At 43.6% G+C, this 14,873-nt stretch overlaps 2 protein-coding genes across 2 annotated transcripts in view; both read right to left on the reverse strand.

Moving 5' to 3' along the window:
* Positions 1-5,507: 5,507 nt before the first annotated feature.
* On the reverse strand, positions 5,508-11,632 carry LOC108683012 (the record flags this gene model as incomplete). Its single annotated transcript, XM_047884571.1, is given in 6 exon segments — positions 5,508-6,488; positions 7,254-7,534; positions 7,774-7,993; positions 8,787-8,943; positions 10,280-10,455; positions 11,478-11,632. Coding segments are annotated over 6 exon segments (1,056 nt in total). The 3' UTR covers positions 5,508-6,375.
* A 910-nt stretch (positions 11,633-12,542) lies between these two features.
* LOC108683013 overlaps positions 12,543-14,873 on the reverse strand; it is a gene marked incomplete at its 5' end in the record, with an annotated part of 3,623 nt that continues 1,292 nt past the window's right edge. The window contains 2 exons of the mRNA XM_018172288.1: positions 12,543-12,690; positions 14,365-14,846. Of these exons, the coding sequence (XP_018027777.1) occupies positions 12,543-12,690; positions 14,365-14,846 (630 nt within the window). The remainder of the gene's footprint in view (positions 12,691-14,364; positions 14,847-14,873) is intronic.

Consider the following 14,873-nt stretch of genomic DNA (forward strand, 5'->3'; position numbering starts at 1 on the left):
CACAAATGTGTATTGTATTAAACATACAGCTACTACAATACAAATGTGTAATTGTGTTAAAACATGCAGCTACCATAACACAAATGTGTTATTGTGTTAAACATACAGCTAATACAACACAAATGTGTATTGTGTTAACACATGCAGCTCCCACAACACAAATGTGTTATTGTGTTAAACATACAGTTAATACCGGACAAACATTATAAATTTCTCCAATGATAAGCATGTCCGATGATAAAATGTTGATGTAGAGAACTTGTTATCGTGATAACTATGAATGCCGGTACACGATCAATTTGTTATCGTTTCTTTAATGGTTACAATTGATTGTTTTTTGTTGCTGTTCTCGCGGTGACAATAAAGATCAAGTCCCTAGAGTTTTATTTTTCACAATATATTTATTACAGTCACTGCAATAGTCACTGTTACAGTCACTGTTACAGTCACTGTTACAGTCACTGTTACAGTCACTGTTACAGTCACTGTAATAGTCACTGTTACAGTCACTGTAATAGTCACTGTTACAGTCACTGTTACAGTCACTGTTACAGTCACTGTTACAGTCACTGTAATAGTCACTGCTACAGTCACTGTTACAGTCACTGTTGTCTGCATACGGTTACTTCTAGGGTGGAAATCTCATATATTTATTTTATTATTTCGTGGAAAAAAATTGACAAATTCAGAGACAATTTCCCATTTTCGTGTCGAAATTTCATATTTTCTTGTCAAAATTTTTTATTTTCAAGTCGAAATATCCTATTTTCGTGCGGCAATTGCCGATTTCCATGTCGACTTGGCATATTTATAAATGGTATTCGCCTATTTTGAGGTAAGAATAATCTATTTTTACGTGGAAAATGCCTTTTTGTTTGTGGAAATAGCATAATACTGTATGTAAATCGCCTATTTCAAACTGTAAACAGTCGATTTTAATGTGGAAATAGCCTATTTCTGGGTGAAATTGGTCAATCTCGATATATGTTTTAGAATCGCAGTATAGATAAGAAGATGTAATTTTTTCCATTTTTTTCGAAAATTCATTTGAATTTTCGATTGCAAAAATGTATACCTCATTTATATACAGATTACTTCGCCCTGAATACTGCATAAACACTCCCACTATACAGCTACATACAGGATTGAAATTTGTGTGGATAGCTTCTCTTTTTAAAAATCCTGTGTGTCTGTGTAATTATATTTCCCTGTGTTTCGTATTTGAATTTCTGTATGAATTTTTACTGAAATTCTCGTATGATTTTTAGCATTTGAATTACCCTGTGTCGTTGGTATTTGAATTTCCCGTATGACCTTGTATTAAAATTCCTGTGTGAAATTACATTGTAAGTTTGTTATGAATAATCAAATTAGTTTATATATTTCTTGAATTTTTAATCATTCAAGTAAAGCTCGCCACACACATTTGTATAATTTATATTCAAACATGTATAAGCCATACATGTTTGTATGGCGATGTATTGTTATCTAAATCGAGTTTATTACAAGTTATTCCTATTTAAAGGTGCTACATTGCGACCCTAAATTGTCTTCCTATTTTCTAGGGACCCATTTGTACCCTAAATTGTCTTCCTCTTTTCTAGGGACCCTATTTGTACCCTAAATTGTCTTCCTATTTTCTAGGGACCCTATTTGTACCCTAAATTGTCTTCCTATTTTCTAGGTACCCTATTTGTACCCTAAATTGTCTTCCTCTTTTCTAGGGATCCTATTTTTACCCTAAATTGTCTCCCTATTTTTTTCATCCTAGTTCAACCTATTAATTTCTTATCCATTTATTCAATTAATCTAATTAATTATTGATTATTAAAATCCCTCATTAGCGTCATGGCTTAATTACGATTCCTCCAGATCCTTGTTTTTATTAATTATTTTATTTATCATTAGTTTTCTAACACAATAATTTTTGTTGATGAAATATTCAGAGTTTTATGTATAATTATATATATAATACAACATCTATATAATTATATAATACACAACATAAGAATATTTATATTCTTATGTTGTATTCACGGTAAAGAATGTTGAATTTTTTTTATAGACCTAGAAAAAAAATTGTGAAAAAATTTTTGTCAAGAACAAAAGTATGGGGAGAATTATTTATAAATAAAAAATTTTATTTATAATGTTTGGAAAAAACATTTCACCAGCCCAGAGAAAAAAAATTATTTTTCTCTGGGCCAGAATTACAGTTTTTTGGTTGCACTCAAAGAAATAAGTGGAAATTTGTCCTAATTACTGATGCACTTTTTGCCCTTATGTGGGTCCGACTCTTTAGCCCGACATAAAATGGGATCCAGTCCCTTAGTGTGATGATTGTTGATGTTGATTATTAATCAAATTAATGTGATTAATCATCAAAATTTAATTAATATTAATTTATTAATTCATATCAATTCCTAATATCACTTAATTCATCGCTGTTGAATTTTGTTTAAAATCAACATATGAAATTTTGTTTAAATCAAATAATATTAATTAATATAATTATATCTAATACACTCATGAAACAAGTGTGGGTAAATTGTCCCAAATAATGTCCCATATTAAGCGGACGTAGCACTGATACGCTCATTTGCCGGGCCAAACTGAGTCAGGTTGACCCACTAATGGTAAAAAGTGCATCGACATTACGACAAAATCCCACTAAAATCTCTGAGTGACGTGTTCTGCTGGTGCAGCTGTAGGCTTAGTGAATAACTGAATTAATACATGTATCAATAGCTGCATTCATTAATACATGAATAGATAATATGTATATTTTACGCGTGCGCTGAATTTGATGTGTAAATATCGGATCTTGTGTAATCTGAAATTAATGCGTGACAATATGTTTGATTTTACCCTTCGTGTTGTTTGAGTGTAGCTTAGCTTGCAACCAACTCCTGGTGGTGGTACTAGACATCACCAACCACATTCACCACCATTGCACCTACCACCATCATCACCACCACCACGTGCAAAATGCCTTTTTGTATATGTAAATAGCCTATTTCAAACTGTGAACAGTCAATTTTATGTGGAAATAGCCTATTTCTGGGTACATCACCACGTCGTGGCAACAGCAGGTAACTGAATGAAACAAGTAATACAGTAAACAGGATATATTGTCAACAGGTTGGAACACACATGTATACTCTATACAGGAACACATACACGTCTATACATTGTTTCGTTATACATAATAATTGACATACAAGAGGTGGGGAGTGTGGTAACGAGCACATTTCAGCAAAAAATCAAATCTTTCATGACAGTCATGACAATGACCAGTAATAGTGTCGGCAACTATTAACTAGCAACATTAGTACAGTGAAAAACAATGAACTCGATTTATATTGTAAAATAATTAAATATTATTCGCGGAATTGAGGGAAGTAAAGTGCGATGCACTTCACAATCTCTTCATCATACCCTGCACCATTGCCATAATTTGACTGAAAATGAAAGAAGAGTTTGTAGAAATGGATGTAAATAATATATTTTTTATATATCTTAATTATTTGGCTATGGGATGAGCGTGGCCTGGGGCTGCTACGTTACAAACGCCAAAAATTTAGAATTATTTTCTAGCTAATTTTAGCTATTTTCCTGTAAATTTACTAGTATAACACTAGTTGAAAATAGCACCACGCACTACACTAGATCACTAGCTGCTGTCGACCATGTCACTTGTTTTTTTCTGCTAGTGTGTCACTAGTTGAGAATAGTTCACCTATCGCTAGTCAATGTTAGCTAGAGGTGAACATTGCCGCATGAAAATACGCAATTTCCGCATAAGAGTAGGCAATTGACGCATGAAAATAGGCAATTGACGCATGAAAATAGGCAATTGACGCATGAAAATAGGCAATTGACGCATGAAAATAGGCAATTGACGCATGCCGATGAAAATACGCAATTGCCGCATGAAAATACGAAATTGCCGCGTGAAAATGCGAAGCTGCCGTGTTAAAATACGCAATTGCCGCATGAAAATACGCAATTGCCGCATGAAAATACGCAATTGCCGCATGAAAATACGCAAATTTACGCATGAAAATACGCAAATTTACGCATGAAAATACGCAATTGCCGAATGGAAATAGGCAATTTACGCATGAAAATAGGCAATTGACGCATGAAAATACTACTTGACTATCCTAAGGTAAAATGGTGGCCATTAACACCACAACACCACGCACCACACGTACGATATCATCACACAATACATGAATAAGTTGAATTTCTTCCTCGGTATTCAACAAAAAATATCAACGATGACGACACAACAAATTGTAATATATTTCATGCACCAGTGATAGCCATAATTATCATTAGAGTTTATTAATTAATTATAACAATCATTTGTTAATAATATTAGAACACAAGAGAACTTAAGGTATTGGTAGAACCTCGTTAATTGCAATTAAATTGCACTTATATCAAAGTAAGGGTTTGGCATAAAAATCGGTTCTGATGAAAAAAAAGGTTCTGATGAAAAAAAAAACATCTCTGATGAAAAAAAACGGTCACGTTGAAAAAAACGGTTCTTATGAAAGAAAAACGGGTTTAATGAAAAAAACGGTTGTGACGAAATAAGCGGTTCTGTTGAAAAACCGTTTCTGATGGAAAAAGCGTTGAAAAAAAAATTGGTAGTTCAGAAAAAATTACAGAATATAGGAACCAGATACAGAACTTGACTAGCGCCGTTAGCAGCAGAACTGGCGAAATATCTCGCTATATCGCAACAAATATTCTTAATATTGTTATAGATTATTATATTAATGTTACACAACTTGCTTATTATAACATTATTAAATTAGATTAGAACCTAACATCGTACGGGGTAAGACAACATCAATGATGAGAACCAATCACGGGTTCTGAGTCACTGTGAACCGTAACTAAATTCATGAAGTTACAAACAAATTCATTTTATTCACGATGAATTGCGAGAAATTCAACACAATTTATAAATAAATGTTGATTTTAAAATAAAAAATGGTAAGCATTAAACAACGGCATAAGAAATGTGAACAGAATGAATATAATACAAAGATAAGTAATTTGAATTAATGATATTAGTTGCTATGTAAGCTCATATATGCTATTATATATATATATATTGTAGTTCATTAGTTACTCGAAAATGTTATAGAAATTCATTATGAAATAACGATAGCAAATGAAAATAAAAATAGAAAAATATTAAAGTTTTCTTGAACAGCATAATTTGTTTCGATTATTTTTTTTATAATTTATATAATTGAGATATTAAGAAACGTACAAAGAGAGTGAACATCACCATTAAAAATATTAATAAATGCAGTATTGATCCTTAAAAAAACCTGCTCGCAGTTAATAATTTTTCAAAATGTACTTAGTTAGAAAATTTCAATATTAAATTAGGATAAATTTTGCCGTCACGTCCGCATTTGTTAATAAATGTACAAGCTAAAACTTGAAAAATAAAAATAATAAAAAAAAATAATAAAAAGATCATATATAAAAAATAATATCAATAAAATAGTAATAATAAACTGGGAAACCTACACGTTAGGTACGAATTGTCATCTCCCAAAGAAATGAGTGATAAATTATTATTTATTTATTATTATTTAAATTATTATTCGAACTATTCTTTACGTATTATTCGTACGTCGCAATTAGGACAATGCAACGTTTTTTTTATGAGTGTAGATTGGGCTTTACTAACAACATCAGTGTAAAGAAAATTATTAACGTTCAATTTTCCAAAAACTGCAATCATGCGGAAGTCAAAACAAAAATAAAAAAATTAAATAAATAGGAGAGAATTAAGCCGGCAAACTGACCTCCAAGCTTCGACTGCTACACCATAACCAGGATTGTTAACGTTACTAGACATTATTAGACATTGCTGTTAATATTACTAGATATTCCGGAACTTAGAAGGGGTTTCTAGCTGCAAGTAACCCTATATTCAGCGAGGAATAGCTTCTAGATAACGCACAATATCTAGAAACTCATTCAAGTCGTCGTACATATAGGGAAAAGCGGTACAATGAAAGTCAATCGTCATTGAAAAAAATGAGGGAGACGTCGTCAAAATATCGATGCACTTTCTTGCGTTAGTGAGGGGTTGTCCCTTGACGTAGGGGCGCCGCCCCTGACGTAGGGGCGCCGTCCTTGACGTAGGGGCGCCTCACTCCAGCACGTAGCCGCCCTGACGTAGGGGCGCCTCACTCCAGCACGTAGCCGCCCTGACGTAGGGGCGCCTCACTCCAGCACGTAGCCGCCCTGATGTAGGGGCGCCTCACTCCAGCACGTAGCCGCCCTGATGTAGGGGCGCCTCACTCCAGCACGTAGCCGCCCTGATGTAGGGGCGCCTCACTCCAGCACGTAGCCGCCCTCCTGTATCTCGGCCTCCATCTCCGCCAGCTGGTCGTCTGTGAGCGCGTCCAGCTCCTCCAGCACCTCAGCGTCCAGCCCCCCAGCAGCGTCTGCAACACCACATGATATTCATACCCATAGGGTGACGGGGGAGTTATCTCATCCCACTCCTTCCGAACTCACCCGTGAGTGCGGGACCATATATAATTAAATTAAGAGGGGAATTAATTGAAATCAAGAGGGGAAAGATGAGCCGGGATATAGGATCTGGTATTGATTCCATTGTCTGAGTCTGTGACTAATGCGTTGTGTGTGAAGTTACTATTTGAATGAAGTAGTTTATAAAAGCATTTCAGCCAGCGGTGGGTGAAATACCATGGCCATGGGCCTATTTCTTCAACGCCGACACTTCTATTCTATTCTAGTAGTACCTCACAAACCGTTGGTGGGTGAGTATTTCAGGGAACTCTTCAACCTTTCATCCTTCACCCGAACTCAGTTGATTCCTCCTCTACCAAACTCACCCGCTTTTAAGTGAATAGTACTTCACCCCCTAATGATCACCCATCCCCCCAACTCACCCAAGGTTGGGTGGAGCACCCCTCTCCCCAACTAACCCGCTGGTCTCCCTTCACCGCATCTCACCTGCTGGTCTCCCTTCACCCCAACCCAACTCACCCGCTTTTAGGCGACTACTACTCCACCCCTATCCCCCAATTCACCCGCTGTTGGGTGTAGTATTTCCCCTCTCCCCTAACTCACCTACAGTTGGGTGGGTCACCTCTCTCCCCAACTAATCCGCTGGTTTCCCTTCACTCTAACCCAACTCACCCGCATTTAGGCGACTACTCCCCCACCCCTCTCCCCCAACTCACCCCCAGTAGGGTGTATCACTCCGTCATCCCCGCGATGGGGGTCGTCCTCGAGCTGTGCGATGTTGGCGAGGATGAGGGAGCGCTCCTTGTCCCGGGCGTGCGGGTCGTCCGCTATGGTGATGGCGCGGCACACCCGCGACGCGTCGTCATCACACTGATACACCCAGCACTGCAGGCTGGACACTCCACGCACCACGTACCCGAACAGCCTGCGTGGAGGTGTTACATGATACACCCAGCACTGCAGGCTGGACACACCACGCACCACGTACCCGAACAGCCTGCGTGAAGGTGTTACATGATACACCCAGCACTGCAGGCTGGACACACCACGCACCACGTACCCGATGTTACATGTACCCGAACAGCCTGCGTGAAGGTGTTACATGTACCCGAACAGCCTGCGTGGAGGTGTTACATGTACCCGAACAGACAGACAGACAGGCACGCAACAGACAGACAGGCACGCAACAGACAGACAGACAGGCACGCAACAGACAGACAGTCCCCCGTCACCCACCTCGGGTTCTCCCTGTGGGTGCACCAGCCCGTCAACGCCGTCAGTTTGTATCTCTGTCTGTAGCAGTTACTGTCTGGGTGCTCGGCGAGGTCCTGTCTGCCCGTCACCGTCAGGTACGGCGTGGCTACCGTCAAAACGACGGGTGTAGACGAGAAGAGGTTGTGGTGCGCACGGGCACTCATCACCCGTCTGATCACCTCGCTGATGACTGTCACGGGGCCTGTCACGGGGACGGGGGTTAGAGACGGGGCCTGTCACGGGGACGGGGGTTAGAGTTAGAGACGGGGCCTGTCACGGGGGACGGGGGTTAGAGACGGGGCCTGTCACGGGGACGGGGGTTAGTAGTACTTAGTAGCTTGTGAAATAATGTAATTTTCAAATTAATAAGGATATAGAGATATAATTATTTATTAATTATTAATCAACAATAATAATGAATAATACCTCATTAGTATTACTAATAACAAAAAATAACGTACGCACAATAAAATATTTTAGCAGCACGGTTAGTATATAGAGCGTCACGTTACTACATTTATACGACCTGTATAATATTCATATATTATACAGGTATAATATTCACGACCTTCATATATACAACCGGTCGCCGTCCCTTAAGTAAAGATTCCTACTTCTCCTACTTGTAGCTTACAATGATAATAATTAATTATTGATAATTCTACGAATTTTCCGAGAAATTATTTTATTTATTCAATTGAATTAATAATTAATTGTTCAACTAACCAATTCAATTATTAATTAATTCGATTATTAATTTCAGACAATTGTTTGATTTAAAATCAACTGTTTAATTTGAATTCAATTGTTTAATTTGAATTCAATCATTTAATATAATTCAATCATTAATACACTTCAATTATTTAATTTAATTCAATTAGTCATTTTAGTTTATTTAATCTAAATTAGTCAATGTAATTAAATTAACTAATTTAATCAATTACGGTACTTAATTTAATTAATTTATACAATTATATATAAAGTGGAGCACGGACCGGTCGCCACGTTGACGGGCATGGAGCCCAGGAAGGCCGCGTCGAAGGCCTGCCCCTCGGTCTTGCTGGGGGTCTGGGGGGCGGACCCCAGCCCCTGCAGGGGTCCTAAGTCGAACACGATGGGGGCGTTCGCGCTGATGGCCCCCCCGCCCCCGATCTGGGGGGTGAGAGGAGCTTTAGAACCCCTGAATTATAAAACTCTGCACAATTGAACCCCAGGAGAATAGAACCCCTGACAAAAGAGCCCTTTGATAATCGAACCCCTGGACAATCGAACCCCTGGACAAAAGAACCCCGGGACAATAGAACCCCTGGACAATAGAACCCCTGGACAATATTGAACCCCTGGACGATCGAACCCCTGAACAATTGAACCCCTGGACAATAGAACCCCTGGATACTCGAACCCCTGGACAATCGAACTATTGGACAAATGAACCCCGGGACAATAGAACCCCTGGACAATCGAACCCCTGGACAATCGAACCCCTGGACAATCGAACCCCTGGACAATAGAACCCTTGGACAATCGAACCCCTGGACAATCGAACCCCTGGACAATCGAACCCCTGGACAATCGAACCCCTGGACAATAGAACCCTTGGACAATTGAACCCCTGGACAATTGAACCCCTGGACAATTGAACCCCTGGATAATCGAACCTCTGGACAATCGAACCCCTGGACAATAATATGTCCCAGATGCACGTTTATGCGCCTACAGGGCAGAGAAGGGTTCGTAGACTAAGACGTGAGGGATAAGTAAGACACCATCTGTCTAGATAACTGGGGCTATTCTTTAAAAACTGGCTAAGTGAACGTAAGTACTTACGCTCTATTTTCTTGTCTATGATTGGTGGATTTTGCTTGAAAGGCCGTCAATGATTGGCTGATGAACTTACGATCTCTTAACTTTTTTTGAAAGTATAGGCCCAGATCTCCATACGGGGTGGTAAGACATGAGTTACAATATACGGGTTGTTATACATGAGGGATACTGTACAGTATACGGGGTGTTATACATGAGAGATACGGTACAGGTATAGGCTAAGACGTCGACCGTTAGGCCGTAGCAACTCTAACGCTAGTTACATAGCGACGTCCTTGTCAGCTTCAGGGGGAACATATAAGGTTGCCAGCACTTTTGTATAGTCTCGGCCTCCGCCCACTGCTGAGGTCTTCAGCGCGTGATGTTGTCCAGACGCCGACTCAGGTCTATACTTATTTTCTATCAATCTATCACGTCACGTGAATATATACCTACGTCTGTCACATCTGATATATAATGTAATGATATAATATAATTATAATATAATAATAATAAATATAATGAGATACCAGATTGTCACCGGACAAATCGAACCCATAGACGATGGAACCACCCCAAAGATTCCATCGTTAACCTCACCCCGCAGGGGTTGTGGCCCCAACTCCCCGTGACATAACCCCGCCTCCCCGTGACATAACCCCACCTCCCCGTGACATGACCCCACCTCCCTGCGGGTGTCCCTCTCCTGCAGGGGCTTGGGCTTGGTGGGCTTGGGGAGGCTGTAGGTGGGGAGCCCGCTGCCCCCCAGGTGGGCGGGGGCGCCCCCCAGGCTCACGGACTGTAACTTGGACGACAGGAACTGTCCCATACTGGACAGGAATGTCTGCCCCGTCGCCGACCCTGCACAGTCACGGTTACAGTTACGGTTACAGTCGTTACGATTACAGTCGTCATAGTCACGGTTACAGTCGTCACAGTCACGGTTACAGTCGTCACAGTCACGGTTACAGTCGTCACAGTCACGGTTACAGTCGTTACAGTCATGGTTACAGTCGTTACAGTCATGGTTACAGTCGTTACAGTCACGGTTACAGTCGTTACAGTCATGGTTACAGTCGTTACAGTCACGGTTACAGTCGTTACAGTCACGGTTACAGTCGTTACAGTCATGGTTACAGTCGTTACAGTCACGGTTACAGTCGTTACAGTCACGGTTACAGTCGTTACAGTCATGGTTACAGTCGTTACAGTCACGGTTACAGTCGTTACAGTCACGGTTACAGTCGTTACAGTCATGGTTACAGTCGTTACAGTCACGGTTACAGTCGTTACAGTCACGGTTACAGTCGTTACAGTCATGGTTACAGTCGTTACAGTCACGGTTACAGTCGTTACAGTCACGGTTACAGTCGTTACAGTCATGGTTACAGTCGTTACAGTCACGGTTACAGTCGTTACAGTCACGGTTACAGTCGTTACAGTCATGGTTACAGTCGTTACAGTCACGGTTACAGTCGTTACAGTCACGGTTACAGTCGTTACAGTCATGGTTACAGTCGTTACAGTCACGGTTACAGTCGTTACAGTCACGGTTACAGTCGTTACAGTCATGGTTACAGTCGTTACAGTCACGGTTACAGTCGTTACAGTCACGGTNCGTTACAGTTACAGTCGTTACAGTTACAGTCGTTACCGTTACAGTCGTTACAGTTACAGTCGTTACGGTTACAGTCGTTACAGTTACAGTCGTTACAATTACAGTCGTTACGGTTACAGTCGTTACGGTTACAGTCGTTACGGTTACAGTCGTTACAGTTACCGTACGGCTACCCACACAGCCACAGTACCCACACAGCCCACACAGTACCCACAGCCCACACAGTACCCACACAGCCACAGTACCCACACAGCCCACACAGTACCCAGTATGGAGGCAGGAGTGGGCGAGGAGTGGGCAGGGCTGGGCAGGAGTGGGCTGGAGGTGCCCCGAGTGTAGCCGCCCTCTCGGCCCGCCCTCTCCAGCCCACTCATCCAGATGTCCCTCTCAGCGTCCGTGAGCGCCTGCAGCGTCACACTCCTGAGTGGGCGAGTGGGTAAACATTTATTATTGTATATGAATAATTCTAATAATAAATATGGATAATTTTATTTATATATATGAACAATTCCAATAATACATTCGTGCGCCGGCTGTGGCTGCAAGCGGATGTGCGCTGCTCCGTCAATCCTTTATTCCTGTGTTTGCAACTTAGGCCAGTGTCATATAGTATGATCTTCGTGAATCTTTAAACAACCGATTGACAAGATGACTTCCTTGCGTGGACCGTTTTACAGTGAATATTGTGTCTAAGTGATCACTGTGCACGAGTGCAGTTCGTTTTCCGGCTCAGTTCGTTTTTTCCACCCTTGGCTATCAACTGCCTACTTGGCTGATGCAAGCCCTGTGATGCTAGCCTTCGTTCGACCTGATTCCACGGATTTTTTGAATGATCGTCTCGACGTTCTACATACAGGTCTTCTACTTGATTTTTTAGAGGTCTGACATTGCTTTTTACAATTTGGTACGTGAGTTGAATCGGGCTGATATGATGATATCCATGGCACCACTAGCCTACTCGACAATGCAGCTGCTTGGCCTGCGGCCAGCCGCTGCAACCCTCGAACCATCCGTCCGTCAAAGAGTCGATCTGCTCGTTGCTATTCCCGCCCCTCGTCTGTCTTATCGCGGATGCCGTGCCGGTCGTAAGAGGCGTACTGCCGCCATGTATCGGGTTACGTGCAACGGTGGTGCGTTTGTGATAATTGGCAATCGGCCGTTGCCACGACGGCAGCCATCTGTGCTAGACTGTACGTCGGCTGATTCTTCTGCTGCTGAACGTGGACCTGTGCCGGCTCGCAGGCCTCATAACCTGCGTAGCGTCCATGTCGATCGTCACTCCGCGCGGTCGTGTCGCCGGTTAATGTTCGGCAGCCTAAACATCCGTTCACTAAACAACAAAGTTGATGAGTTCCTTCACATCCGCCGCTCGCGCTCTCTGGATGTCGTCTTCTTGACCGAGACCTGGCATGATGCTGACTCGGTTTCCATCGCGCGTCTTCGGGCTGAAGGACTCCAAGTGGTCGAGCGTGCACGGCCTCGTGCGCAGCCCAACACCCTAGTGACGAATCACGGCGGANGACATTAAGGTAGCCATGCAGGCCACCCACCTGTTGACATTAAGGTAGCCATGCAGGCCACCCACCTGTTGACATTAAGGTAGCCATGCAGGCCACCCACCTGTTGACATTAAGGTAGCCATGCAGGCCACCCACCTGTTGACATTAAGGTAGCCATGCAGGCCACCCACCTGTTGACATTAAGGTAGCCATGCAGGCCACCCACCTGTTGACATTAAGGTAGCCATGCAGGCCACCCACCTGTTGACATTAAGGTAGCCATGCAGGCCACCCACCTGTTGACATTAAGGTAGCCATGCAGGCCACCCACCTGTTGACATTAAGGTAGCCATGCAGGCCACCCACCTGTTGACATTAAGGTAGCCATGCAGGCCACCCACCTGTTGACATTAAGGTAGCCATGCAGGCCACCCACCTGTTGACATTAAGGTAGCCATGCAGGCCACCCACCTGTTGACATTAAGGTAGCCATGCAGGCCACCCACCTGTTGACATTAAGGTAGCCATGCAGGCCACCCACCTGTTGACATTAAGGTAGCCATGCAGGCCACCCACCTGTTGACATTAAGGTAGCCATGCAGGCCACCCACCTGTTGACATTAAGGTAGCCATGCAGGCCACCCACCTGTTGACATTAAGGTAGCCATGCAGGCCACCCACCTGTTGACATTAAGGTAGCCATGCAGGCCACCCACCTGTTGACATTAAGGTAGCCATGCAGGCCACCCACCTGTTGACATTAAGGTAGCCATGCAGGCCACCCACCTGTTGACATTAAGGTAGCCATGCAGGCCACCCACCTGTTGACATTAAGGTAGCCATGCAGGCCACCCACCTGTTGACATTAAGGTAGCCATGCAGGCCACCCACCTGTTGACATTAAGGTAGCCATGCAGGCCACCCACCTGTTGACATTAAGGTAGCCATGCAGGCCACCCACCTGTTGACATTAAGGTAGCCATGCAGGCCACCCACCTGTTGACATTAAGGTAGCCATGCAGGCCACCCACCTGTTGACATTAAGGTAGCCATGCAGGCCACCCACCTGTTGACATTAAGGTAGCCATGCAGGCCACCCACCTGTTGACATTAAGGTAGCCATGCAGGCCACCCACCTGTTGACATTAAGGTAGCCATGCAGGCCACCCACCTGTTGACATTAAGGTAGCCATGCAGGCCACCCACCTGTTGACATTAAGGTAGCCATGCAGGCCACCCACCTGTTGACATTAAGGTAGCCATGCAGGCCACCCACCTGTTGACATTAAGGTAGCCATGCAGGCCACCCACCTGTTGACATTAAGGTAGCCATGCAGGCCACCCACCTGTTGACATTAAGGTAGCCATGCAGGCCACCCACCTGTTGACATTAAGGTAGCCATGCAGGCCACCCACCTGTTGACATTAAGGTAGCCATGCAGGCCACCCACCTGTTGACATTGAGGTAGCCATGCAGGCCACCCACCTGTTGACATTGAGGTAGCCATGCAGGCCACCCACCTGTTGACATTGAGGTAGCCATGCAGGCCACCTGTTGACATTAAGGTAGCCATGCAGGCCACCCACCTGTTGACATTGAGGTAGCCATGCAGGCCACCTGTTGACATTAAGGTAGCCATGCAGGCCACCCACCTGTTGACATTGAGGTAGCCATGCAGGCCGTGTGTATGGGCCTGATGTGCGTGGACTGCGGCGGCGGCGGTAGGACTGTACAGGCCCTCCGAGTGCTCCAGCAGCGCCCCCAGCAGGTCAGCGCAGGCCGTAGACTCCTGCTCATGGTCGGCCTGCAGCCTCCCCACCACCAGCCCCAGGGCCTCGAAGTAATCCTCGTCCCCACGCTGGGGGATACGCAGTGGGGCGTCGCGGGGGGAAACCGCCTTCTGGGTCGTGGACCCATCGGCTGGGGATTGAACCCCAGCCTCTAGGGGTTTATCTGCAGGGGTTTGAACCCCAGCCTCAAGGGATTTATCTGCAGGGGGATCAGCCCCAGCCCCCGGAGGATCAGTCCCACTGCCAGGGGACGCTTGTGATGGGGGTTCAGTCCCAGCCGGGGCCGTAGGTTCACCATCCGGCGCTCCCGGTTTTTGTTTTTGTTCTTGCTGGGACTCCATCACCTGCAGTGGGAGAGGGGAGTGAGAGGG

This window comes from Hyalella azteca, unplaced genomic scaffold, assembly GCF_000764305.2.
Source record: "Hyalella azteca isolate HAZT.00-mixed unplaced genomic scaffold, Hazt_2.0.2 contig15624, whole genome shotgun sequence".
Classification (NCBI taxonomy): Eukaryota; Metazoa; Arthropoda; class Malacostraca; order Amphipoda; family Hyalellidae; genus Hyalella; species Hyalella azteca.